We start from the raw sequence: 25837 nt of genomic DNA on the forward strand, positions 1-25837 counted from the left end.
CACAGGAAGCTATATTCGAGGGTCAACCCTCGAGCTCCCATGGCTCCGCTACGCGGAGTATTTGGACTGTTCAATTATATCAGATATAGCTAAAAAAATTACTGCTGGCAGAGCTCTTCCTCAGCGACGGTTGGTCGCTTCTTAACGACAAGTGGCTCGCCAGTCATTCGCATGTAAATATCACGCACGTCGTCAGTAGTGGACTCAAAGTGCGAAGACGAGTCGTAGGACTTGGAAATGAACACATTGTCCTTCTTGCCGTCCTCAATTGGCTCATACAGCTCGGCAATGCCCATAAGAGTGTCTTCTCGCGGGCCAAGCAGATTGAACGCCGGCTCAAGCTCGATATGAGGAGTGTCGGTCTCAATAATAGTCGAGACAATGGCCAAGTAGTGGCCCTTGGCAGCCACATTATGCGCAGAAGAAACTACGGCAATGTAAATGTCATGCTTTCGTCGCACCTGGTTCTGCGGGATGATAATCTGCACAGAGTCCACGTTCTCCGTGTTCGGCACCGGGTGGTTGAGAATGCACACGGCCCGGATGACCTTCTTGCCCGTCTTACGCACCTTGTCCGGGAAGTAGGTAGGGTCGCCAATGACCATCTTGGTCTTGGCGGTCTCCTCACCAGACCGCACGCCCGTAACCTTGCCCTCCTCGTCGTAGACAATCTCGTCAATTGGCTTATCCAGCATGTAGGTACCGCCGTAGATAGCCGACAGACGAGCAAAGCCCTGTGGAAGCTCCCCAAGACCATAGAGCGGGTAAATGTACGGCGACTTGCCGTATCGCGCGACAGACTGCACGTACAGAGTAATCCGCTCGAAAGTCTCCCGCGCAGGCTGCTTGATGTAGTCATCCGTGTGCCACAAGGCCATTGCGTGGCCAATGAAGTCCCGCGTGCCCGGCTCAAGCCCAAACTTGAGGTAGACCTCCGACATGGTGTTCTTATCGAGGTCCACGCCCTGGTGGGTCGACGGCTCTTCATCCTTGTACTGGCCTACAAACTCCAGGAACTTCTTCATTCTACGCTTCTCAAAGAGGCCCATAAGCGGAGACCGCACAGCCTCCATCTCATTGGCCGGAACCTTGGCGATTCGGCCGTCCTTGTAAACATAGGACCCCGAGATCTGCTTGAACTCCATGTATCGCACGACATCGGTGTGGATAAGGATGTTCGTCAGGTCGCCATTGGCCATAAGGAACTTGGGGATCAAGTCCACGTTCCAGTCCCGGTCCCGGCCCAGCCCTTCTGGGGCCTGTCCGTTCGGACGGAACTTCTTATACAGCTGCGTCAGATTGAGCGACGCAGACTCTCCACCGTAGTGGTCCTGGCGGTCAATGTGCAGCACCTTCTTGCCCTCAACGGACAGAATGCCCGATAGAATGCACTCGGTAAGCCCGGTACCTGTTATGCCATTAGCTCAGCCCATTTCCTGCCCCCAATTGGCTACCTACCCAACACAATCACGTCGTACTCTTCATCCATTGTTGCTGATGTCAAAGGGAGCACCCCCGGCCGCTTGGGAGGTTTTGACGAGAAGCCCCTGCCCACGGCTGTGCTATGCACGCTTACTTAACCCCCTCCCACACCGCTGATTAATACGAGCCGCATGCGCCGCACCCCTCCGCGAAGCGGAGCCCTAGGGGGGTTTGGGGGGACTGGTCCCCCCATTATTGCTTGGAGTGTGAGTGGTGTTCGAGGGCCAGCCCTCGAGCTCCCGTAGCTGGGGGCCGCAGCCCCCAGACCCCCCTGCGAGCCGCACGAGCCGCACGAGCCGCACTGGATACCGCTGGATTGGATCTCCGCCATCGAAAAACCCTCCACGAAGCGGAGTTACAGGGGGGGGGGTTGGGGAGGGGGATTACATCGCCAATAGAGAATGCTTTCGAGGGTCGGTGGCTCCGCTTCGCGGAGAGAGAGAGCGTTATCGGCTGGTGTATGCTGAGAAGTACGCGTGTGCGCTGTACTGAGGTATACGCAGGGGGTCTCCCCCGGATCGTCTAGCCGAGATTCGTGAAGACAGAGATCTTTGCAGGTGACTCAATGTCGATTATTCATCTGGAGAGGGCCTCGTTCAGGCCGCTTGCCGATGGGGTGAAGAAAGGGCTCTTCAGGAACCCGGTGAGCCTCAGTATCCAGGGCCAGGAGCGGTGGGCTATCACGGGCCCAAGGAAGCTGGATCTGCTCCACGTTCTGGCCTCGAAACACATTGCAGAGCCTCCGCTCTCGCGACGGTACCCGTTCCTATCCCAGGACTTCTGGCCGTCGCAGGTAACTCAATTGGTTGAGTTTGGGTCCTCCAACATTAAGGCGAGCCATCTGTCTGCGCGATACGAGTCCTTCCGAGACGAGTTTGATATCACGCTGAATGACTACCTTCTGCAGGCTGACAACAACCAGGAGCACGTGGATAGAGTGCTTGAACAGTTCATGTTGAAAGGCATTGAGGATCGATGGGTTGTTGGGCTGAGTAACGGCCAGAATAGGCGGGCCCGGCTTGCCTATAGCATTTTGAAGCACCCAAGAATGCTCTTCGTAGACGAGCCGTTCTTGGGATTGGATCCGCCGAGCAGAGAAACGGTTTCCACTGTGCTTGAGACGCTTCCGCCAAAGCCGCACGTGGTACTGGGACTGCGACTGCAGGACCACTTCCCGTCATGGATCACTCACGTAGCAATTGCAGATGAGTCCGGTATTGTCAGCCAGGGGACTATGCCGGAGGTAGAGCCGGAATTGGAGAGGTTGCGAGAAGAGCATATGGCAATTGTGCAGAAGACCAAGGACCTGAACAAGCAGAAGGAGATTGGCGAGTCCATTATTGAGTTGCGCGACGTCTCTGTAAGCTACAAGGGCGAGACGATTTTCTCCAATTTGTCTTTTACCGCCCGCCGCGGCGAGAAATGGCATCTCCAAGGCCCGAATGGCTCTGGCAAGAGCACTCTGCTGTCGCTCCTCACTGCAGACCATCCGCAATCGTGGAATTCTAAGGTTGTTTTATTTGGTGAGCCGCGAAAGACCGGCAGACAGTCGTATTTCTCGATTAACGAGCAGATTGGCCACTGTTCGCCAGAGATCCACGCCCTGTTCCCAACACGACGCAATGCTTTTGAAGCCATCTCGACTGGGTTTGTAGTTGGATCGTTCATCCCGCCAACGAACCTAACCGAAGAACAGAAGCAGACTATCAACAATTACATTGATGAGTTTGAGCTTGACAGGGGCACGCCATTTGGCGATATGTCTCTCTCCGACCAGAAGACCATTATGCTGCTGCGTGCCATTGTCAAGAGCCCCAAGATTCTCATTATGGATGAGGCGCTTTCCGGCATGGACGACCTGAGAATCGAAAAGTGCAAGCGTATGATTCAGGACTACGATGGTACGACGATTGTTGTGGGCCACATTGAAAACGAAGTCCCGGCCTGCGATAAGTACATTCGCTTTACCCAAGGCGGCGTAGTAGAAGTTGGCTCCAAATAACCTTCCAACTTCTGCTCAACGATAAATTGATACATAGAAGAACAATGGCCAACCTTTCAGCTTTTGCTTTACAATAAATTGAAGGACATAGAAAGAGCAATGGGTTGTTAATCAAAGCGGTTGTCCTTTGCGGTTGTAACATTATTGACATGCTATGTTTATGGCTCCTGAGACTCACCACACTCAATATCCCCCAAATTAAATCTGGTTGTATTGTAATCTTTGGCTCTTGGAGCCCCTTCTATGGCTGCCATTGGGAAGGATTCAATTAGCATTAAAATATGTGATAACTATAGTTGTAGGGCAGTTACACGAGTTTGTGACAGTCCGAAAGTCGGAAACGCGTTGCGCTGTGGTGATGCGGGAGCCTGTAATGCGCTGTAACACGTGGTGAAGGGAGTTTGTAACGCATTGTAACGGGAGGCCGTAACGCTGTAACAAAAAAGTCCCACCCTTCCCGTCATTTTATTCAACCTTTGAATAAATGTGGATAGAAGGATTCAATTAGCTATGCTACAACCAAAGCAGATCAAACGAAAAGTTGTTAGTCAATTAGTATTAAAAGTCTATGATAGTGTAACTTTTTAACCAAAGTAGGTCAAACGGCAAAGTTGTTAGTCTCTTTGGCCTTCAACGCCATTTCAGCCATCTCGGCAGCTGGCCCGCCTCGCGACTTGAGCCCTTCAATGTACCCATCATAGTCCTCGCCCTTCTTATCCTGATGCAACTTCCACTTTCCTTCAATCCTGGTCACAGTGATCTCCAGCCCGTGGATCGCCTTACGCTTCAGCCGCAGGTACGGTTCTGGAGCGTCGGAAACCTTCCACTGCTTCTCCTCCTTCGCCTCATTGACGCCGGTCAAATCATCCATCTGTTTCTTGACGAAATCCTCGTCGTCAGTAACTTTTGGCGTGCCGTAGATATGCACCGCCGCAAAATCCCACGTCGGAACGACCTTCCCGCTCGTGGGCTTGGTCTCTTTATACCACTGCGGGGTAATGTATTCATCGTAAGCTGCTTTGAAGACTACCAGCAGCTCCTTACCCGTAGCGAAGTCTTCGGCTTGGTAATTTTTGCGGGAAAAGTGCGCCCTCAGCGTCTTGATCTCTTTCGTCTGCTCGTCATAGTCGGCGACGAAGGGGAAGTGGTTGGCGATCAAGCCGTTTTCGCCAAAAGTGATGATAGTGCCGAGGGAATTCTCCTGCACCAGTGCCAGTCTGGCCTCGTTTGATTCTACGTTATTGTGCGTTGGAATATACATCTTATTGAAGACAGATCTGATGAGGCAGTAGTAGTATTGGTGATAGATCTAATGAGAGACAAATCATCTCGGGCCGTTTATAAATGGCCGGCGGTTAATTGGCTTTACCGCGGAAATGCATCAGCCGCATGCCACTTAGTAATCCCCCCTGTATTATTCAACATTGCGTTGCAGCGATATGACTACAGCAATATGAAGAAGATAATCACTGCTTTAAAGTGGGTAATGTAGGTGGGGGCAGTTACCGGGTAACGGCCCGAGTTGAATTTTTTCTCCGAAGTGCATTGGATTTCGGATTTTCGAGAACCTCATCGAGGAACTTGACTCAGGGCCCCCACAGGCATGCCCTTATCTCGGTACTGATAGTAAACTTGTACCGTTCGGTAATGGATATAAGATATAGCAATATAGCGGATGGAGTAATTAGTCCCGGCGGGTATTTTCTTTGGTACTGTAGTCATCGATGGAATCGGGAATTGATACCCCGCCTGTTGCCGTAGAGTCGAGCAACAATCAGGTTAATGTGTACAAACCTCTCAGCTTTTGAAATTTTCAATTTCGGACTTCAATGGTCTCGTCTAGTAATTTGTAGTATCTTTAGCATACAATCACCCACTCGGCGTAGTCATTTCATTTAGCGATATTTGGGTAGATAGTGGAAATCAGGTTAGCAAAGATGGAATTCCACGGCGTAAGTCCCCGTTGGGTTATATAATCAATGACTTTGGCTTGAGCGAAGATATCCATCTTGTCAACGAAGGCCTGAAGAGTGGTGTTGATGGCAGGAGTAATGTCAGCGAGCCCGCTGATGAGGGCCTGGAAATCGCAGTCGTTCACGCCGGTCGTTGAAATATGGGTGATGAGGTACGTCACATCTCCATACGTTTGCGAAAACCCCACTATAAAAACTGAACCAGTGCTCGTAGCAGTGAATGTAGCGGTCTTACCCTGGACGTAAGTCATGCCGCTAATGATGTTATTTATGTCAGTCACAATGTTCTGACCTATGGAAGAAAGCTCGCAGCCCAAGGCACTGACGACAGCAAGAAAGAGGAAAATAGCGGAGAGCTTGACCATGTTTTATAGAGCCTCTTATTTTTGATCTGATGGACATTTCGAGAGAATTTAACTCCTTAAATATTTTTTATTGCCATGCTAAGCTCTGCTTGCTTGCAAGATACAGTATGAAAAACGAGATTAGCCTATTTCGAGCGCCTCGCCGGTACACAGCATGCCGCAATTACTGCATGCTGTAGTATGGAAAATAGGAACAAAAGCCCTCGCGTGCAGACGATGCGTCGTGTATAGTGAATCGCATAATCATTGCGGATAAGCTCTGCGTTCTTTACAATCATTTTTTGTACATTTAGTCATGAGCATTATCATTGCTATTTTGTTATTATGGTATCTAGCAGCTACGGCGTATGATATATGGGATATTTGTAAGAATACGGCAACTGGTTACGTGTTCTTCGATAAAATTACCACTGGCACTGCATACCCAGAGTTCCAGTCGACCCATCGCCGCTTCTGCAGGTGTGCTAAGGCATTCACTTCACCGTTACAGCATACAGCTACAGTTGGATACAGAAAAGGGTAGACTCTCCACAGTTTCGTGCAATACATGTACCAGTATCCGCCTATAACTTTACCTACATCCGCTACATTAGAGTCCCTAATGCCAATGACAGCTCTAGGAAATCAAATCGTATTTCGATGTTAGTTTCTTTAACGATGTACGTAATTTTAACTGGCATTGAGGGATTTCATCGCATGTATTGGAGATCGTCTCATAGGCCCGAAGCTCGCCATGCAAATCATCTCGAATTATAGCACGTATGTGCTGGAAGGAAAGAAATGGGCTGTGGAGATACAAACCTTCCGCCAGGAGTCTTGGCATATGTACCTACTGCAGTGCATTTACCCTATATGACGCCTAGGCCGTTAACCGACCGAATGGCCCACATACACTTAATTTGTTTTTGAAGCTACCGGTATTTTAGTTTGAGATATCACGATAAACGATCCCTTACGTTCATTTTCGTTTTCAGATCGGCAACTACACCATACAGCAGGTGACACTATCTACATGTGGTATACGCTATGAGAAAGGAGGTGGGACAAACCTGCGTTAGGAACATTGAACAAATATTGTAACAAACATTGTAACAAAGCTTGAATGTACCCAATGAGAGTTTGGCGTTTTTGACCGATTTAGACCGGAGGTTGCGATAATAAGGAAATTTTCCAAAAAGTGACTGGAGGTTGCGAATTCGCAACTTCACCTTGCGTACAGTGCTGTACTAGGCGTGCCAAAAGCGGTACAATGTACAATGTACCAAATATCGTGGCAAATATTGTAACAAAGATAGTGACAAAAATCGCTACAAAGATTGTAAAAAGATAGTGACAAAAATCGCTACAAAGACTGTAAAAAGATTGTACCAAAGATTGTATCAGAGATTGTATCGGAGATTGTCCCAAAGGAGTTGCTCCAAAGAATGCAACAAAGTGTCGTAACACAGATTGTACACCGAAGATTGTACCGAAGATTGTACCGAAGATTGTACCGAAGATTGTACCGAAGATTGTAACAAACCTTGCAGCACAGACCGTGACAAAGACGGTGACAAAGACTGTATAGATTGTAATGATAACGTGATTGTAAAAAGAAAAAGATTGTAAAGGTTGTAACAAAGGTTGTGACAATTGGTGTAACAAAGGCTGTAACAAAGGTTGTGCCAAATGTCGCACCAATGTGTCAAAGATTGTATCAGAGATTGTAACAAAGGTTGTAACAAAGATCGTCAAGATTGTAACGGTTGTCACAGATCTCCCAACTCTCCGAAACACGGTTCAAAGAATGCGAAAGGTCCTGCCATACCCCCTACAAAATCATCAACAATTATAGTACAACCCATCTGATGGCTTATCCCTCATTAACATGTGCTTGACGTACTTTTATGTTAAAAACCCCTCGAAGAAATTGTACGTATACAGCTGAGTTTATTAATGTACGCATGCACAGCTGCGTGAGCCGCATGCAATTTTTCCTCGCTAAAGCTACCCACCTTACCTGCGCCCCGCGCATACGTGGACCCCCTTAACCCCCTATTCCTTTCCCTTCCTACCCTCAATCGTTGACCACCAGCCGATCAGATACTACAAATTTATAACTTTATCGTAGAAGTCGATACAATTAAATATGATTATGGGGGGCCAGCCCCCCAAACCCCCCGTAGCTGGGGGAAATCCCCCAGACCTCCCTAACCTCCGCCGAAATAAAGACGAACCCGTCGTGCCGAGAGACAAGACAGGGGCCGGAGCGCGCGGATGCGTCCCTCTCTTTTTCCCGGCCGAGCCCATCGCACCCCTTCAATCATCGCTTGAAAATCACGAAAAACCAGACCCTTACGACCTTAATAGCGCATATTTCGGGAGGGGAAGAGGATTCCTTCGTTTGTTTACTGTGTTGCTCTTTTTGGGCAGTTTGAATTTTATTTTTTCACTCTTTGAGGCTAGATCTATGAGGTAGAGACTGTCCCCGTTGTCTGTTGGATGATTGAAGCCATGTCGATTTCACCGATTATCACTCCGGCCTCGACCGACCAGGAGAAAAAGCTGGCGGCTGCTGCGGCGGCCAAAAATTCAAAGTACAAGCTCGATCCCGAGGAGTTTGGCCCGCTAGAAGACCCACGGTACCTTTATGTCCAGAACCACCCGCCAGGCAAGGAGCTGCCCCCAGATGTGGAAGACCTGCCACCGTATTACGTGTTCATCACGACCTACATCTGCTATCTCGTTCTCATTGTCGTTGGCCACATCCGGGACTTCTTTGCGCGACACACCAACACGGGAAATGCCAGCGATCTCAAAGAGCACGACGGGTATGCCCCGCTGTTTTCAGACTTTGATTCTTTCTATACGCGTAGACTCAAGCACCGGCTGACGGACTGCTTCAACCGCATCTGCTACGGCGTCCCCGGGCGTTTCATTAAAGTGCGCGACCGGTACTCGGAGGACTTTTTCTACACGTTCAAGTACCCAGGAACCCTGTCGAGCTGCCTCAATTTGTCTTCGTACAACTATCTTGGCTTTGCTCAGTCTGTGGGCCAGTGTACTGATGCCGCTGAGCTGGCTGTGCGTGAGAATGGTACCATCTCCCCTGGTGTTAGGGCCAGCGGCGGCACGAGCCTTATGCACCTGGAGACGGAGCGCATTGTGGCTGATTTCGTGGGCAAGGAGGACGCTGCGGTCTTCTCCATGGGCTACGCGACCAACGCCAACATCTTCGCCACGCTCGTAGACAAGAACTGCCTCGTAATTTCTGACGAATTGAACCACGCATCGATCCGGTTTGGCGTGCGTGTGTCTAAGGCTGTCATCAAGATCTTCCAGCACAATGACATGGATTCCCTGGAAAAGCTGCTGCGAGAACAGATCAGCCAGGGCCAGCCACGAACCCACCGACCGTGGAAGAAGATCTTGGTGGTCGTAGAGGGTCTCTACTCGATGGAGGGCACCATGTGTAACCTTCCACGGCTCATTGAGCTGCGAAACAAGTACAAGATCTACCTGTTTGTCGATGAGGCGCATTCAATTGGTGCTATGGGCAAGAACGGGCGCGGTGTGTGCGACTACTTTTCGATCGACCCGTCTAACGTAGACATTCTCATGGGTACTCTGACAAAGAGTTTTGGCGCTACCGGTGGTTACATTGCCGGCGACAAGACTGTAATTGATTGCATTCGGTCGCAGAACATGGGCAACTTGTACGCTGAGTCCATTGCCCCGCCCGTACTGGCGCAGATCCAGTCTTCTCTCAAGACTATTAGCGGCGAGGTGCGTCCCGGCGAGGGCCAGGAGCGCCTTCAGCGACTTGCATTCAACTCGCGGTACTTGCGACTCGGCTTGCATCGTCTCGGGTACATTGTGTCTGGTGCTGAGGATAGTCCTATTATTCCACTCATGCTGTACCACCCAGCAAAGATGCCGGCGTTCTCGCGACTCATGTTGGAGAGAAAGATTGCTGTTGTCGTTGTGGGTTACCCGGCGACTCCTTTGACGTCGAGCCGAGTGCGACTGTGTGTCTCTGCTGCTCTGACCAAGTCCGATCTCGACCGCCTGCTCTTTGCCATCGAAGAGTGCGGCACGCGGCTGCGACTGAAGATGTCCCAGGCCACTGACAAGAACGGCCAGCTGTATAGATGGAGTTTCGAGAACGCGACGAGAAATCTCGTCGAGGATGTCCACAAGGATTGGTCTACTTTATAAACTACCCCTGATACTATTATCCCTGATACTACTACCCCCTGATACTATTACCCCCCGATACTAATAGAAAGCTAATAATACTACACCTTCATCGATTTACCCTTCATTGCTCCACAATTACTTCCATAGGCAGTGTTGGCTCTACTTCCACACACTGGTCCCCCGATTAGTACTTGTAGTAGAGTGCATTCGAGGGCCAGCCCTCGAGCTCCCGTAGAAGGGGGCTCTGCCCCCAAACCCCCGTCACATCAGTTATTCCTACGCGGAGCCTCAGGGGGGGGGGGGGGGGTTGGTGGGACTGTTCTCTCTCTCCCCACCCCCCATACTCTACTTGGTCTTTCTTCACTCTGCTTTGTTTTTGCTTCACTCTACTTGATCTATCTTCACTCTAATGGGTCTTTCTAACTCCCATGGCCCCACTTGGTCTAGATGATACTCACTCACTAACGGTAGTAACTTGCCCTCAGAGGTGCGTAACCTCCGCGCAGCGGAGCCCCAGGGGGCTTGGGGGACTGGTCCCCCAAAAGCAATACTTCCAGGATTACCGAAATATAGTTTGACTCCAGCTACCTATAGCTATAGCTCGCTCGATCGACATATGATCGATGTTAAAGAGCCGCATGAGCCGCACTGGAAGGGGTGATGAGGTTTCAGCCGCACATTGGGGCTGACGCAGCTCACGCGTATGGGGGTATCCGACCCACCGTTAGACCCCAGGTCTTGACATCAGTGAGATAGAGGCAAATGAAGCACAAGAGCGTCGCTGAGCTCCAGCAGCTGGCGGAAGAGACGCTGCTGTACGAGGGCGGGAGGATCAACAACCTCGTCAACACGGCCCTGGCCTATTTTGAGCGGGTAAGTGCCTCCGAGTGTGCGAAGAGAGCGGGGAGGGCTAATAAACTGGCGTGATAGTACCGAGAAGCGGTCCCCAAGGGACTCTACGAGACGGCCTATTTGGACTTTTGCCATGCGAGGCTGATGGTATTTCAGATTATTCCCGAGAACTCCGGGTTCCGGTCGTTTGAGGCGAAGAAAGGCCCGTTCTACGAGACGTATGTTGAGCTCCGAAGGGTTATTGAGACAGAGTCGATGGTTTCGGAGCTGGAGACGCATATTGGGGCCAAAGCCAAGCCGAAAAAGAAGAATAAAGTGCCCAGGAAAGCTGTAGGTAGCGCCCCGAGCTCGCAGACACCGAGTCCGCAGAGCTCTGCCCAGGGGACGCCATCTCCTGAACTTGTTGGAAGCGCTAGAAGTGACGGAAGCGCTCGAAGTGGTGGAAACGCTAGAAATGATGGAAACTCTAGAAGTGACGAATTTGCTAGAAATGACGGAAACGCTAGAAGTGATAGACAGGACCCCCTATCGGCTCGATTCGAGAAGTTGAGAGGGCCCAGGCCATTCCCTGAGGCGAAAAGTAGCGGGAGTGTCGTTGAGAGCGACCATGAAGTGGATTTGGACAAATTTGCCAAAGTATACCCGGAGCTGCCAAATGTGTCTGAATTGGACTTGAGCGGGGCTAATAATGGGAATATTGGATACTCTGAGGCAAATGTTCAGCCATTGAATGTCTCGCCACCAAAATCCAACACCAACTTGCATGTCGTTTCTTATCATCAGGATAATAGCATGGGGACCAATGGGAGCATGGCCAATGGTAGGTCTCCCAGATATGGTCTTCCAATGGATAGCACTAATGTCAGCGATGCTCCGGTCATGGCTAGTCCGTCTCGGGCCATTGTGTTCCCAAAGACGACGGTAATTAACGCAGAGAGCCTTGCATACTACCTGAAGAACGCTCCAGAATTGGTGCTCGTTCTTGATGTGCGGGATAGACGATGCTTTGACGCGGGTCACATTTCCGCCCCTCATGTCGTGTGCGTAGAGCCCATCACCATTAGACCGGGCATGAACGAACAGGAGCTGGAAGATACGTTTGTGCTGTCTCCGCAGCGGGAGCGGGAGAGCTTTGAGAATAGACGGAACTACGAGCTTATTGTGTACTACGACACAGACTCGACTTCAAACAACTATCGCACTTCAGAGAACCAGCAGTCCGCCACATTGCATTACCTTGTGACTGCCATTTATGATTATGCATTCTCTAAGCCACTTAAACGCCCGCCATGTATCCTGGTTGGCGGGTTCCAAGCGTGGATCGACGACTTTGGAGGAGAGTACGTTGAACCTCCGGGGGGGACCATTGTTCGACCACCCTCAAGTTCGCCGACCAACTTTAACCAAGGAACCAGCCCTCCTCTGGCCCGGGACGTGAACGATTACTTCAGGTCTGAACGACGTCTCTCCAACATATCCGACATGTCCTCTCCGTCCAACAGCCCGCCTAGACATTTCCACCATCACCATCTGCACACCCACATGAATGGGCATAAGAACTCGTTCGCATTGAGCCATGGAGCGCAGTCTCATGTAGGCCCCACTATGACAATTCCTATGCCTCCGCCAGCCCAGGCTCCACCTAAGCCACCAGGACAGGCACTCAACGGACCCCCAATTGCCCCTTACAAGTCATCGCCGCAGTTCAATGGGTACAACAACAATAATGGCTACTACTCGACTACTATGCTAAATGGACATGATCCACGACAGCAGACGCAAGTTCAGCAGCAGCAGCAGCAGCAGCCTCAGGCGCTTGGCGAAGAGGAGCTTAGGAATCGAGCTAGCCAGTTTACTACGGGGCTCAAGAACCTGGGCAATACTTGCTATATGAATAGCATTATCCAGTGTTTATCCGGTTTTCCCGCGCTATCTATGCCGTTTGTCAGTGGCTCGTACAAGAAGTATGTCAACGTTAACAGCCGACTGGGGTACAAAGGAATGTTTGCAAAGACCTATGCCGATCTTCTCACGACGATGCTCCGCGATGACGTTAGCTACGTTGGGCCCCTCGCATTGAAGGACCTTAGTGGCCGAATTCGCGACACGTTTAGGGGCTCAGAGCAACAGGACTCTCAGGAGTTCCTTACTTTTCTCCTCGATAGTCTCCACGAGGATCTTAATGCCAGCGGAGACAAAGAGCGGCTGAAGGAGCTCACAGAGGCCCAGGAGCGCCGACGAGAAGATATGAGCGTGCGAGTTGCGTCGACCATTGAGTGGGAGAGGTATCTCAAGTCTGACTACTCGTTAATTGTCGATAGTGTCCAAGGCCAATATCAGTCGAAACTCAAGTGCACCCACTGTGGCTACACGTCGACTACTTATAATGCGTTTGCAAGCTTGTCCTTGCCTATTCCGTTAAACTATCAAACTGTTAGTCTTAAAGACTGCTTTGACTTGTTTACGCGCCAGGAAGTCCTTGATGGTGATGATCAATGGTTCTGTCCGCATTGCAATGTGAAGCGAAAGACTTTGAAGACAATTCGAATTTCAAGACTGCCGCCTGTGCTCATTATCCACTTGAAGCGGTTCCATACCAATTCCCATGGTACAAAGAAGCTTGAAACATTTGTCACATATCCGCTGTCGCACCTCGACCTTACGGAATACTGGCCTGCTTCCCAGCCTGGAGATGAGCAAAAACTACAGGGGTTCCCTACGCGGGGCCAGAAACCACCATTTATTTACGACCTCACTGGAGTTACCAACCATTTCGGTACACTCAAGGGAGGACACTACACTGCATTTGTCAAGAAAGGCGCCAAAGGCTGGAGTTACTTTGACGATACGAAGGTATCTATAAATGTGAATGCCAGCCATGTTGTCAACCAGCATGCCTACGTCTTGTTTTACCAACGACGACACTAACGATCTTGTATTTATTGAATGAAAATCACCTAAGAATTTACTGTGAATAAGGAGATATTTTTGTAATTTTCAAACGGTAAAAATTGAGGACAACAACATTGAAGTGCTGGCTCTATACCAGCTCAACTGCCCAATAATGGAGAGGAATGGAAAGTAAAATAAAAATTTGGTATGCTATATCAGTTTATTCCCAGTCATCGTCACTATCATCGTCGTCATTATCAGCAGCCTTCTTCAGGTCGACATTAGAGCTGTTCTTCGACACCAAGTCATAGCTAGACTCGCTTGATGGCCGCGACGACGTGCAAGTCTTAGGCTCTTCCACCTTCTCCTCTTCCTGCTGCTCCTGCTCGGGCTTAGCCGCCGCCTCTTCCTCTTCGTCTTCATCATCCCAGGAAACGTCTTCCTCGTTTGCATTGTTAGTAGTGGCCTGCTGCACAAGAAGCTTTCTCTTTTCCTCCTGCTGGGCAATCTGGCCCCGCATGTAGTAGTACTTAGTCCAGAATTCGTTGTAAGACACCTGGCTAGGGACCAACTGCTCCATCAGCTTTCGCAGCGATGGATGCTCTTCAAGATCTTTGGCAATCTGGTCAGTCTTCTTGTCTACATCAAAGTCCGCAGCAAACTTATTGTACCCGTCATCCTCGCTTGTCTTGACCAGGAACGGCTCTTTCGAAGTGTGCAGCGCGTGCAATTGAGCGTCCAGACGAGTCGAATAAATCTGGTTTCGAATGTCCTCGGGTACATTGAATAGAACCTCAGAAGGCGCATCCTCGCCAGCATCAGGATCAAAGCCATCCCGTGGCCGAGCCACAGGACTGCTTACGGTAACAGCGTCTTTCAGAAAACTTCGCAGGTCGCTTCCGACTTGGGACAGGTAGCTTCCTGCCTTGTTTTCAATCTTCTCAAGATCACGGTCCAGTTCATCAATATATGTCTGGGCCTTCTGAGATAGCGCTGTCAGCATCGTCGGTTCATGACTGTTTGTAGGGGCCTCGCCATCAGCAGTAATCGTCTCAGTTGAGTCGTTTAGGTGCGTGTCTTTGGTTTCTTTGGACTCCTCGCTCGAAGGCCCTGCTGCTGGCTTTGACTGCTCAGCAAGAAGAGTGCCAATCTCCTGCCGGACACTCTCAAGGTCCTTCTTCGTCTCGTTCAGCGCCAATTCACCTTTCTGCTTGACAGTACTCCACCACGACGACCAGCTATTCTTATCGGTCACTTTGGTAAACGCCTTCTCAAGCTCATTCTCGAGCCGATCAGCAGCCTTGTCAATCGGCGTCTCCTCGGCTACCTTTTCCTCGGGCTTGGGAGTCACAACTCCCTCTACTTGGATCTTATCGTACACGAAGTCCATTGTGGGGGCGTGAAGTCACAAGGGTTGGAAGGAGGAGTGATGTCGGTCTGTCGCTGGTAAGCAGTCGCATCGCGGGCCTTCCCAAATTGTTTTCAGCCGTGCCGTGCGGCGTGTGCGGCTTCCGTAGTTGAATTAATTAATGTTCATTAATGCATTAATCAATATTTACAATTTAAACGAGCTGCGGGATATTTTCTGTATGTGTGTTACAGCTACCCCCTGCTTGATATCAAACATTTCATATATCCAGCAACGGTACAGTTATGAAACTTCGTTATCTGTCAAATGTGCCAAGTTTTGTATTCTTTTATCTTGTTGGGCTAGGCTATCGATTGATGATTAGAACGCAACGCGTTGAATTAAGCTATCGATTGGCGACTTGATAGTTACCAATTTAATCAGAATTCCCTATCACACGAACATGTAACCTACATCATCTCAGTACAACTATGTCTTATACATAGCAGCCCTTGTAGTGAGCCAGTGTGCTGATAGGGGTGGGTATAGTACTGCCATTTCTAATAGCAGTGTAGTACCAAAATAAGACTGCGCCGATATTAGAAACTAAGCGTTCGTAGCTGTTACAGTAAATATGCACTGTAGTTGTTTGTAAAGTACCAGGTAACACCAAGGCATATTTTCTGAAATACCAATAACTTACCTTGAATTGGAAAGGGTATATCTGTGAAAAAAGGCTGGCTACATACTTGATCGCGCTCACGGCTGGTTGTACGCTTATTGGAGAATTGCTCCCTTAAAAGAGGTACTTTTTGATATTACGGGAGACATGAAGGAGGTTTTATTTCTATAAGTTTAATTGACATGAATACCTCGGAGTAATATCCGGGAAGCTGATGATACCAGCATTACTGTAGTCCTTATGCTCGTCTCGGCTATTGCTGCTCAGTAATATCCAATAGAACGAATAACCAAAAATTGAAAATATCAGCTAATTTTCCATTGGTTAATAAAATTTTATGAAATTCACAAAGCAATTGATCTATCCTACGGCGCTCCGTTGAACTGCACCAGTAACAAGATTAATTTGACATGAGCTCATCTCAGAGTATATAAGAAGTTGTGTAATGATAGTGATGTATTACAGTATTATGAGTATAATAGATAGTTAACATTTAAAAAAGAACTTTCTCGTTCACTAAAGGGACTGCATGTCAAACGGTTGCTCAGCTCATTTCTTTCATGTATAATCTATCCGGAATAATTCGGGACGCGAGGTAACAAAAAACTAACTTACTGTAGACTGGGCTGTGACAGGCTCTCCAAATGATGACTGAATAATTCTGGGTAGCTCATACTGTTTAGACCCATTGCAGACATTACTATTTGCAGTTGAGGATGCTGCATGACAATAGCTCCTCAGGAATAGGATAAATTACCATTTCTGTAAAACTGCTCCACTGTTGTAATCTTGCATCTCGTGATTAGGCCTTGTTATTGATCATTGATACGCAAACAGACAGTTGACAATGGTATAATGAGCGGTCAAAAGTATCACTAATTCACGGTCGTCACGGCTGCATTGATATAAAACGGCTCTCAATTCCCCAGTCTCCTGATTGACACCGAGGAGGGATGACTGTCTCAGAATAAACTAAAGGGGTTCAAAGATACGCTGTCATATTCACTTACATAGTCTATTTACCATGGTACTGTATTCTTGTAGCATTATCGCATATGGTGAACGCTGTAATGCAGCCAATAAATCACGTATCAGTGCCGCACGGTCTTGGTGTTTTAGTTATACAGATATATGGAAGCCATCGCTATTACAGTAAATCTGTCATTTCGTTCAAATGCAACGCAGTGCAATTTCGAATATCAGAGCCATTTCGTAGCGGTTTTCAAATATCGGCACAAAATAGGATATTGGATGCAAGGCGGATAGACAGCCGAGAAGCGCTGGTCTTTCGAACCCTACTGCAATACTATAGGCGTTTTGCGAGCGGTTATGCATCAAAGATGTGAGCCGTCCCGTATGCAGATGCGAGTATTAAGCACCTTGTCGACGGGCTAAGTATACTATTTAATGCATAATCCTGCCAATGGCATCCACATGGACGAAAATCCACGGCGAGAAAATCACTTGCCAAGCAAAGAGTCAAAAGAAATGAACAATCCATGTCCCCTGTGATTATTGGAATATCCTAAGTTCCCCAGTTCTGTATTACCAAGCTATGTAACTCGTCAAATCTAAACAGCCTGCAATATATCCGACAATTGAGTCAGCTCACCAGCCTACACCTATTGTATACATACTATACGTACTCTACTCTACGTATTCTACTACAGCTCCCTACAATAATTGACCGTCGATAACCACCCCTGAAAGTTACTCGACAGTGACACAGAGTGACTCGACATTTGAGTGGTGTGGGCCCCGCGAAGAAAACCATAGCCATTAACCATCACTTGCATTACGCGTAATTTAAGCCGCCTCACGTCCACTGTGATATATTTTGTAGTCTTTTATAGACGTAGGAAATGAGCAAAAGTAGCCCCAAGGATCTGATAGCCCCGCTACGGTTTGGAGTTGTTCAACCCAACCTGTATCGCGGGTCGTATCCGCGGGATCACAACGTGCGGTTTCTGGAGCGGCTCAACCTCAAAACGATCGTGTCAGTGACTCCGGAACCCCTGAAGGAACAAGACGCAATCGTGCAGTTTGCTCGGGACCATGGCATCAAACTCGTCCACGTAGAGTGCGCAGCGGCCGAATCCAAGTCCAAAAAGAAGCGCGGCGTCCCCGTACCCTACCGGGTTGCCCAGAAAACGGTGGAGTATATGATTGACGCCGATATGGCGCCCATGTATATACACTGCCTAAACGGATCACAGGTAACGTGCTTGCTGGTAGCCTGTCTGCGAAAGCTGTGTTTCTGGTCGACCGCCGCTATCGCTGAGGAGTTCCTACGGCACTCTGATATGGAGGCCAAGGACCAGCTGTTCGTGGAGAACTTTAGAGCAGAGATCACAGTGCCAAGACACCCCGTGCCTTGGATGTGGAAAGGCCTATCAAAACTCGGGGTCGTCAAGAATCACCCGACGCTCATATTCCACGAAAACCCGCCCAATGCCGGGCCATCCAACTCGGATTGCCCTAGTTTTACAGCCGTTTCGACTCCTACTGCCGGTAATGCTTCAACCGCCTAGCCTCAGCTGTCATGCGAGATGAAGAATCTACTATAGATGCGATGCCGTACGGCTTGGCCCATATCACATGGATATTCGTCCGCCTTACTACAGTATTATTTTGCGCGGCTATGTTTAGCTATACCGGTCTACGGCTATAGTTGGAGCATCGAAGGTGCTGGTCAGACAAGTCTCGGCGGCCTGCACGGCGTTTGCAAATACCGACGCGAAACGTCGCCGTCAGTAGTCAAAAATAGGGCCGATGGATGTGGGCGGAACGCGTATGCTGTTCAAATATCGCATAGCCAAGAGTTTGCGTCTTGGAACTCATTTCTCTGAGATTTTTGTGTGCTTGGCAAACGGCGCTCATCCTGTGTGAGGCTGCGTAATCTTTCGGTGTTTGAGCATAGAACTCTCTGCAGATATGTGTGTAGGTGTGCGGGACCATTTCGAACGGCATCAAACGGCACTCGATATTTTGACTTGGCGGACAACCTTCCGCTCGAATGCATTATCTTGGTCGTTCCGAATGCGTTATCGTAGGTTTATCGTGGGGAAAAGAGGGTCAGCAAAAAGGGGCCGTCTATGGAGAAAGTGGCCCCAGATAGCTCGTCGGAAGGTATGTACCCGCCAAGCGAGAACCGAAAGTGTCTTCAATTTTTAATAATTGCATGGTAGCTGATAACGCGTGCTAAGGAGAGATTAGCGCATGGCTGGCTCAGATCGAGCTTTGGTCTCGGATTTTCTTCGTTTTCCCAGACAGCTCATTCGAATGCTGTCATACTGTGGGGAAATAATCATTGATTCAATGCGTATATTTCTCCTCACACTTCATTTTCTTTCTCCCCACGTTCAATTTTGCTGGGTCACTCTACGAGCTAATCTTCCTATCTGCAGTGGAGGAATGACTATGAAAAGCAACCGAGAGATCAGGTACGGCACCAACCAGTGTATATCATCTGCACGCTTTGGCAGATCGCACAGACCCTAGGCTCCGTGATAGAGATTCACAAATAATCTTAAAGCGAAATGCAGGACTCGTGTCGATCCTTACGTACGCTGGTACTATCCCTTGACTGAGATACAGCAAATGCGCACCCAGTGTACTTCTGCAATACAATAGACTTATTGTATAATCCTCGATCGTGTGCTTGCTTTTTCGATGCCTCACGTACTCCATAGAACAGTGTACACGAATACAGTGTAGGTGCACCAGGAGACGACAGAGAGGGGGCCGTACCGGTCAATCGAACGACCCACGGCGCTGGTTGGAATCGCGATAGAATTGCTTTTCTGCCCGCGATAACGCGCCAACGGCGACACATAATGCTTTCCCTCACATTTGATCTCCTCCACCTAATGTGTAGCTGTATGAGCGCCAATCATCCAGCCTTTTCCCGCTGAGCAGGGAGAGTGGAGGAGGAGAGGGTTGATTGCGTGCTGGATACATGGTGATAGGACAATCGACACATATAAAACTAGCCATCTCCCCGATTTCAAATCAATTGATTCACAAGTTCAGTCGCTCTTCCTCTTACGAGTCCCCCTTCATTGAATTGCCTATCCTAGTCGCCAGAGATCCATCAACCATCCAGTGCATCCACGATGGCTGAGAAGACAGACATTTTTGACCCAAACCTCTCCGAGAGCGGTACTCCACCGCCCCTCGAGAAGGTAGCTGCTAACCTTTCTGAGCTCACTGATGAGCAGCGACGACTCATCGCCGAGCGATACGGCAATCGAGCTGAGGCCGACAACGTCGCGCCTTCAGCCGATATGGAGTTCCTGTTTGATAAGATCGTCAACATGACCATGGAAGAGGCGATCGAGGTGCTCACCATCGCCATTGACTACCACTCGGACGACCGAAACTTCGACTACGGAACCATGGAGAAGATCAAGCTTCTCGTTGAGGGCCAGGAGGCCTCCGGTCTCAACCAGGACGATTACGAGTTCGACTGCAAGGCCGAGGCCGCGGTGCTCAAGTACCACTCCCCGTACCCAGAAGTGCGATCCATTGCTGATCCGTTCGACGACCCGACCATCCCAGTCGAGACTATCCGATCCTACTTCCTAGGCATGCTGTGGTCCATTATCGGTATGGGTGTCAACACGTTCTTCGCCCCGCGATTCCCGTCCATCACCCTCAGTTCGGCCATCGTCCAACTGTTCCTTTACCCATGCGGTAAGTTCCTCGAGCTTGTTCTTCCAGACTGGGGCATCACCGTGTTTGGCACTCGACACTCGCTCAATCCAGGTCCATGGAGCTACAAGGAACAGATGTTTGCGACTATTACCTTCAATGTCTCTCTGACCACTATCTACGTGTTCTGGAACTTCATGGTCCAGAAGCTGCCGCTCTTCTTCGATGGTCAGTGGGTCGGTATCGGCTACGAGATCCTGCTCGCCTTCTCTAACCAATGCATTGGCTTTGGCTTTGCCGGCCTGCTTCGACGATTCTCCGTCTACCCAGCAAAGTCCATTTGGCCCTCTATCCTGCCAACCGTCGCGCTTTCCCGAGCCCTGTTGGTCCCAGAGCACGAGGATTCGCGACCGATTAATGGCTGGACCATGTCGCGATACAAGTTCTTCTTCATTGTGTTCTGCTCCTCGTTCGCGTACTACTGGCTCCCGGGCTACCTCTTCCAAGCCCTCTCTGTGTTCAACTGGATGACCTGGATCAAGCCAGATAACTTTAACCTGGCCATGATTACCGGTTCCAACAGTGGCCTCGGGTTCAACCCATGGTCGACCTTCGACTGGGTCGTACTCAACCAGAACTTGCCATTCCAGTCTCCATTCTTTGCCTTTTTCCAGCAGTTCATTGGCACACTTCTTGGTGGTTTCATAATCATTGCCATCTACTGGAGCGGCCGAAAGTGGACCCAGTACATCCCTATCAACACTTCGACCGTTTATGCCAACGACGGTACCCCATACCAGGTCACCAAAGTGCTCACCAACAACAAGCTTGACGTTGAGAAGTACAAGGCCTACTCGCCACCATTCTACTCTGCTGCTAATCTTGTTGTCTACGGTGCCTTCTTCGCCTTCTACCCGCTCAACTTTGTCTATATGTTCGTTGACCAGTGGAAGACCGTCCGAACTGCCATGAGGGGTGTCGTTAGGGATATGTCCCATGATCTTGGCAGCATGGGCAAGCGAGTTGGTTTGGTGACCTACCACCTCGTCAAGTTCGACTTCAAGGGCGCCAAGGAGGCCTACTACGCCAACCAGCCCGAGCGACTCTCCATGCTTGATGGCTACCACGATGCTCATGCTACCATGATGATGGCCTATCCAGAGGCTCCTGATTGGTGGTTCCTGGCTGTTCTCATTGTCTCGTTCGTCTTTGGTATCATTATTGTGTGCGTCTACCCCATCGATACCCCAGTGTGGACTCTATTCTTCGTTGTTGCCATTAATGGTGTCTATCTCATTCCAATGACCATTATCTACTCCATGACTGGTATCACTGAGGGTCTTAACGTGTTGGTTGAGCTTATCATTGGTTATGCGCTGCCAGGCAATGCACAGGCCCTCATGCTTACCAAGGCCTATGGTTACAACATCAACGGTCAGGCTGATAACTATATCTCTGACCAGAAGATGGCCCACTACGCCAAGATCCCTCCTCGAGCCGTATTCCGAGGCCAGCTGATCTCCACTTTGCTCACTTCCCTTTGCTCTGTTGGCGTCATGAACTGGCTCATGTCTAACATTGATGGCCTGTGCGACCTCGATCAGCCACAGAAGTTCACTTGCGCTAATGGATCGCGAATCTTCTACTCTGCTGCCGTCATGTGGGGATCCATTGGCCCGAAGCGAGTGTTTGATCAGCTCTACCCGGAGCTTCGATGGTGCTTCCTCATTGGTTTCCTCGTTGCCATTGTGTTCTTGGTTGGCCAGAAGTACGGTTCCACGGCCCGAACCTGGTATCGAAGCAAGTTCCAGGGCGGTGTTTCGCGAGTGTTTGACAAGACTGTCTTGCAGTTCCTTTCCTGGTTCAAGGTGGTCAACCCAGCCGTTGTTTGCAATGGTATGCTTTTGTGGGCTCCGCTAAACCTGACCTACTCCCTTCCAGGTCTTTACGGCTCCTTCGTCTTCCATTACTACATTCGTCGACATTTCACCGCGTGGTGGGAGAAGTACACTTATGTTATGGTCGCAGCCATGACTGGATCCACCGCTTTCTGCGCCATCATTATCTTCTTTGCAGTGCAATACCACCCCAAGGATGTTTCCTGGTGGGGCAACAATGTGCCGTTTGTAGGCGTTGACGGCATGGGAGCTACTCTCCAGACGGTCAATGCCACTCTTGGTGAGTACTTTGGACCGCGAAAGGGCACGTTCCATTAATTTCACGAAATAATGACCATTTTACGATTTGTATAAATTGCCTTTTTCATTCTTTTTTTTAATAGTCTTTCGCAATATATTACGGTTTTTCCATTCTATCTGACTTATTTTCTTAATGTGTACAGTATATTCTTACAATTCTCCATTCTATCTGAATTATATTCCCTGCTAATCTTGTTAATCTCCTCCCTTACCGGTAGTACTTTTCCACAGCCTAGCATATTGCAAGACTAAAAAATAAAGTACTATCTATTTCGCTCCATGTCAGTGACACCAATAAAATGCCCATTCTCCAATGCTTCGTAATACTTTAGCGGCTTAAAGCCGTTCTTGGCATAGAGATACTTTCCCACTGGAGACGCAATAAGCTGGAGTTTCTGCGGACCCTTGACTTTACTATCGCCATGCGTGAAGACAATTGGCACGTTAGGAATGCGATCCAAGCAGAAGTTGAAGAATCGGTGGCCCAGACCCTTCCCCTGTAGCTCCGAATCAATTAAAAAGTATCGCAAGTAGAGATAGTCGTTAGATGATGGGTACCTCTTTTCACAGAGCACCTCATAGGAACAATTGACAAGCTCCTCTATAGTAGGGGGGTCCTCTTTTACGTGGATCTTTCTAAATTCCATGCCGTGTCGGTTATTCAGCGGGGGCTCGAACCCGTAATCGTATTTGACAAATCGCAAATAGGCATAGTAAAGCTTCGTAGCCAATTTCTGAACGGTCCACCAGAGTCCTGTCCTGCCAAGATCACGATTCAGCTCGTCCAGCATGTAGTCCGGATACTTCCACATGGACTGGCCGACTACCCTACCCGACGATTTTTCGTAAAGCACGAATAGGCGTCCCCTATCGCTGAGAACATCGGTATGCAGGTTCTCGGCCCAGCAAAAGTTGATCCAAGCGTACAAGTTGGCTTTCCTGATTACATCCCTCAATCGCTGGCGCGGGTCTTTGATTGCAAAATTTGGACCGAACACGCCTGGATCGTCCCACTTTTCCTCTGTTCCTTGGATATAGAAAATGAGCCCGTCGTTTTGGAATGTTCTCATAGAGAACTCCCCGACTGCGAAGGCCTCTGAAACGCTGAACTTTCGCGGATCTACCAGTTCCACCGCGTAGGTATCGTCCAGATCTACCCGCATGATTCACTACGTTGTCTCCCTAAGGGAATCTTATTCACAAATATATAGATGTTTTCTCGCATGATTTTGGTGACTCAAGCCAGCGCCGTGCCGGAGGTGTGACTGTTACTCCGATTGTCTTTAAATACGAGATCCCGAGCAACGGAAGACACCCCCGGTCCACGGGTAATAGCAATTGGGGGCCAGCCCCCAAACCCCCGTAGCTCCGCTACGCGGAGATTAACGCAGATTATTAGCTTAGATTTATATGGCTTGTAAACAAAGTGCCGTTACGAGCTGTATCTAAGAAAAACACCATCGATTCGAAATGTTGAAGACTGATTTGTTACATTCCTGTAACGCTGTTGCAAAGGTCGCGTTGGGAGTTTTGCAACACTGTAACAAGCGATCGAATTTGACCTTTGCACATTTGGGATCTCGCGGAGCCACATCTTGTTAAAAAAATGTCCCGTTACAGGCTGTAACAAACTAGTACAGAATTGCCCCAAACCCTCCGCGCAGCGGAGCTACGGGAGCTCGAGGGCTGGCCCTCGAAGAACACTCTGGGAAGTTTGGCCTATGGTCAAGAAGAAATAAATAGGATATCCATATTTTTTACGTAATTAGGGTCAATTTTTATACAGGGGGGTTATTGCTGGTCATCATGTTCATGGTGCTGGATATGCAAGTTCATAACTTTCTGCTCTATGCGGTCTAAGCCATTGAGCATTTTCGATTCCATTAGTTCAAGACGGGTATTGATAGTTCTGCAGTGCTCGGCGACCTCGGTGACCTTGCTCAGCAGCTCATGGACCCCCTGGTACTGCGTGGTGTTCACCATCGAGTTGAGGGTCGACATGGTATGGTCCTGTTTGGCCACCATCGTATCCAGTAGCCCGACAATCTTTTTGACATTCTCCTGGAGATCAACGCGCTGCCGCTTGCGCGACGCAGACTCCATATCAGGCTGCATATGGCTGAACATGTCCTCCATACCCGGATTGGTAGGCGTGCCATTGTGCTCCATTTCCGCAAAGGAGCGCCGCTCCCGGTACGGAATCTTCTCGTCATCACGCTCGGGCCGCTTGCCCAGATCAAGCTCGAGAAACAGGTTCTCAATGTCGAGGATCTTCTGCTGGTCGCGCGTAACAAAAGTGCGCCCGTATCCGGTGTGGTCAGCAACCACCTGGCGTGCCGCTTTCAGCTGCGCATTGTATTTGTTCACCACATTGTTATAGTTAACATAATCGGTAATGTTCTTCTTCATAGATGGAGAAACCTCCTCCGAATGCAGCATGTACTTGATTGTGTCTGTGAAGAGGGTCTTTCGGCACAGCGACCGCGTCGTCGTGCGCTCCTCCTTAAGCAGCATCTCGAGATACCGCAGGTACTCTCGCCAGAACTCCACGTCGCGTACGCCTTTGGCGGTTGTTTTTCGCCCGGCACCACCATGCAGAAGGCCCTTGGAGTCGGCCGAGTCCATGCCCATCTCGGACGGAGTGCCGCTGGCGTTACCCGCGGCAAACAAGTTGTTGGCATTAGCGTTTCCGCCGTTCTGACCCGGCGTCAGAGGCGCCGGGTCCATGTTACGCCGCATTTCCATCATTAGGTCCGGTTTCTTGGCGGGGGTCGACGCCGATTGCGGCTGGAATACAAACTGCTCTTCGCTCGCGCCAAATGGCGAGTACAGGGGCTCAATTGACCCCTCTGCGGCTTCAGACTTGTCGACCTTGTGCTTCAGTGCAGGCGCCTGGGGTGAGTGACTCTCCATCGACTGCTCACTCGCGCTCTCCGGCGTCTATCTCGGGTTCACTTGTCTTCTCTCTCTGGTGTTTGCTTAGTCAGCAATTGACCATCCACTCCGCTGGTAGTTAACTACGCGGGCCCTTTTTTCTCGCCACCTGCTGGTAAAATCGCTTCAATCGAGCCGCCCGGAGTCCTTTGGTTTTCCTCCAGTCGATGTCGTCTGCCTGTTTCCAAAAGCTGAGCTCTCTCCAAAAATACAAGCCCCGTCGTCTCGTCGCTCCAAAGGCGAAAAAAAAAGTGGTTAACTTTGTAACTTGATTATT

At 49.5% G+C, this 25837-nt stretch overlaps 11 protein-coding genes across 11 annotated transcripts; 5 read left to right on the plus strand and 6 right to left on the minus strand.

The window, feature by feature from the left end:
• Positions 1-98: 98 nt before the first annotated feature.
• Positions 99-1489, minus strand: GDI1 (Gdi1p; the record flags this gene model as incomplete). The annotated part of the gene is made up of 2 exons (XM_076685304.1): positions 99-1408; positions 1459-1489. 2 exons carry the CDS (start codon positions 1487-1489, stop codon positions 99-101), a joined length of 1341 nt encoding a protein of 446 aa, XP_076540504.1.
• Positions 1490-2047: 558 nt separating this feature from the next.
• Positions 2048-3484, plus strand: TRVA0_023S01662 (uncharacterized protein; the record flags this gene model as incomplete). The annotated part of the gene is made up of 1 exon (XM_076685305.1): positions 2048-3484. The coding sequence occupies one exon, from the start codon at positions 2048-2050 to the stop codon at positions 3482-3484; it is 1437 nt and encodes a 478-aa protein (XP_076540505.1).
• A 598-nt stretch (positions 3485-4082) lies between these two features.
• On the minus strand, positions 4083-4745 carry TRVA0_023S01684 (uncharacterized protein; the record flags this gene model as incomplete). Its single annotated transcript, XM_076685306.1, has 1 exon — positions 4083-4745. The coding sequence occupies one exon, from the start codon at positions 4743-4745 to the stop codon at positions 4083-4085; it is 663 nt and encodes a 220-aa protein (XP_076540506.1).
• Positions 4746-5375: 630 nt separating this feature from the next.
• Positions 5376-5822, minus strand: TRVA0_023S01706 (uncharacterized protein; the record flags this gene model as incomplete). Its single annotated transcript, XM_076685307.1, has 1 exon — positions 5376-5822. The coding sequence occupies one exon, from the start codon at positions 5820-5822 to the stop codon at positions 5376-5378; it is 447 nt and encodes a 148-aa protein (XP_076540507.1).
• Positions 5823-8303: 2481 nt separating this feature from the next.
• Positions 8304-10019, plus strand: LCB2 (serine C-palmitoyltransferase LCB2; the record flags this gene model as incomplete). Its single annotated transcript, XM_076685308.1, has 1 exon — positions 8304-10019. One exon carries the CDS (start codon positions 8304-8306, stop codon positions 10017-10019), a length of 1716 nt encoding a protein of 571 aa, XP_076540508.1.
• A 744-nt stretch (positions 10020-10763) lies between these two features.
• DOA4 (ubiquitin carboxyl-terminal hydrolase family protein) lies at positions 10764-13781 on the plus strand (the record flags this gene model as incomplete). The annotated part of the gene is made up of 2 exons (XM_076685309.1): positions 10764-10874; positions 10932-13781. The coding sequence occupies 2 exons, from the start codon at positions 10764-10766 to the stop codon at positions 13779-13781; spliced, it is 2961 nt and encodes a 986-aa protein (XP_076540509.1).
• A 184-nt stretch (positions 13782-13965) lies between these two features.
• Positions 13966-15135, minus strand: DOS2 (Dos2p; the record flags this gene model as incomplete). Its single annotated transcript, XM_076685310.1, has 1 exon — positions 13966-15135. The coding sequence occupies one exon, from the start codon at positions 15133-15135 to the stop codon at positions 13966-13968; it is 1170 nt and encodes a 389-aa protein (XP_076540510.1).
• A 2502-nt stretch (positions 15136-17637) lies between these two features.
• Positions 17638-18306, plus strand: OCA6 (protein-tyrosine-phosphatase; the record flags this gene model as incomplete). The annotated part of the gene is made up of 1 exon (XM_076685311.1): positions 17638-18306. One exon carries the CDS (start codon positions 17638-17640, stop codon positions 18304-18306), a length of 669 nt encoding a protein of 222 aa, XP_076540511.1.
• A 1584-nt stretch (positions 18307-19890) lies between these two features.
• On the plus strand, positions 19891-22644 carry OPT2 (oligopeptide transporter 2; the record flags this gene model as incomplete). Its single annotated transcript, XM_076685312.1, has 1 exon — positions 19891-22644. The coding sequence occupies one exon, from the start codon at positions 19891-19893 to the stop codon at positions 22642-22644; it is 2754 nt and encodes a 917-aa protein (XP_076540512.1).
• A 245-nt stretch (positions 22645-22889) lies between these two features.
• TRVA0_023S01838 (uncharacterized protein) lies at positions 22890-23789 on the minus strand (the record flags this gene model as incomplete). The annotated part of the gene is made up of 1 exon (XM_076685313.1): positions 22890-23789. One exon carries the CDS (start codon positions 23787-23789, stop codon positions 22890-22892), a length of 900 nt encoding a protein of 299 aa, XP_076540513.1.
• Positions 23790-24417: 628 nt separating this feature from the next.
• On the minus strand, positions 24418-25539 carry TRVA0_023S01860 (uncharacterized protein; the record flags this gene model as incomplete). Its single annotated transcript, XM_076685314.1, has 1 exon — positions 24418-25539. One exon carries the CDS (start codon positions 25537-25539, stop codon positions 24418-24420), a length of 1122 nt encoding a protein of 373 aa, XP_076540514.1.
• Positions 25540-25837: the final 298 nt, after the last annotated feature.

This window comes from Trichomonascus vanleenenianus (genome assembly GCF_965637985.1).
Source record: "Trichomonascus vanleenenianus strain CLIB 3782 genome assembly, contig: TRVA0_023S, whole genome shotgun sequence".
In the NCBI taxonomy this organism is placed as follows: domain Eukaryota; kingdom Fungi; phylum Ascomycota; class Dipodascomycetes; order Dipodascales; family Trichomonascaceae; genus Blastobotrys; species Blastobotrys vanleenenianus.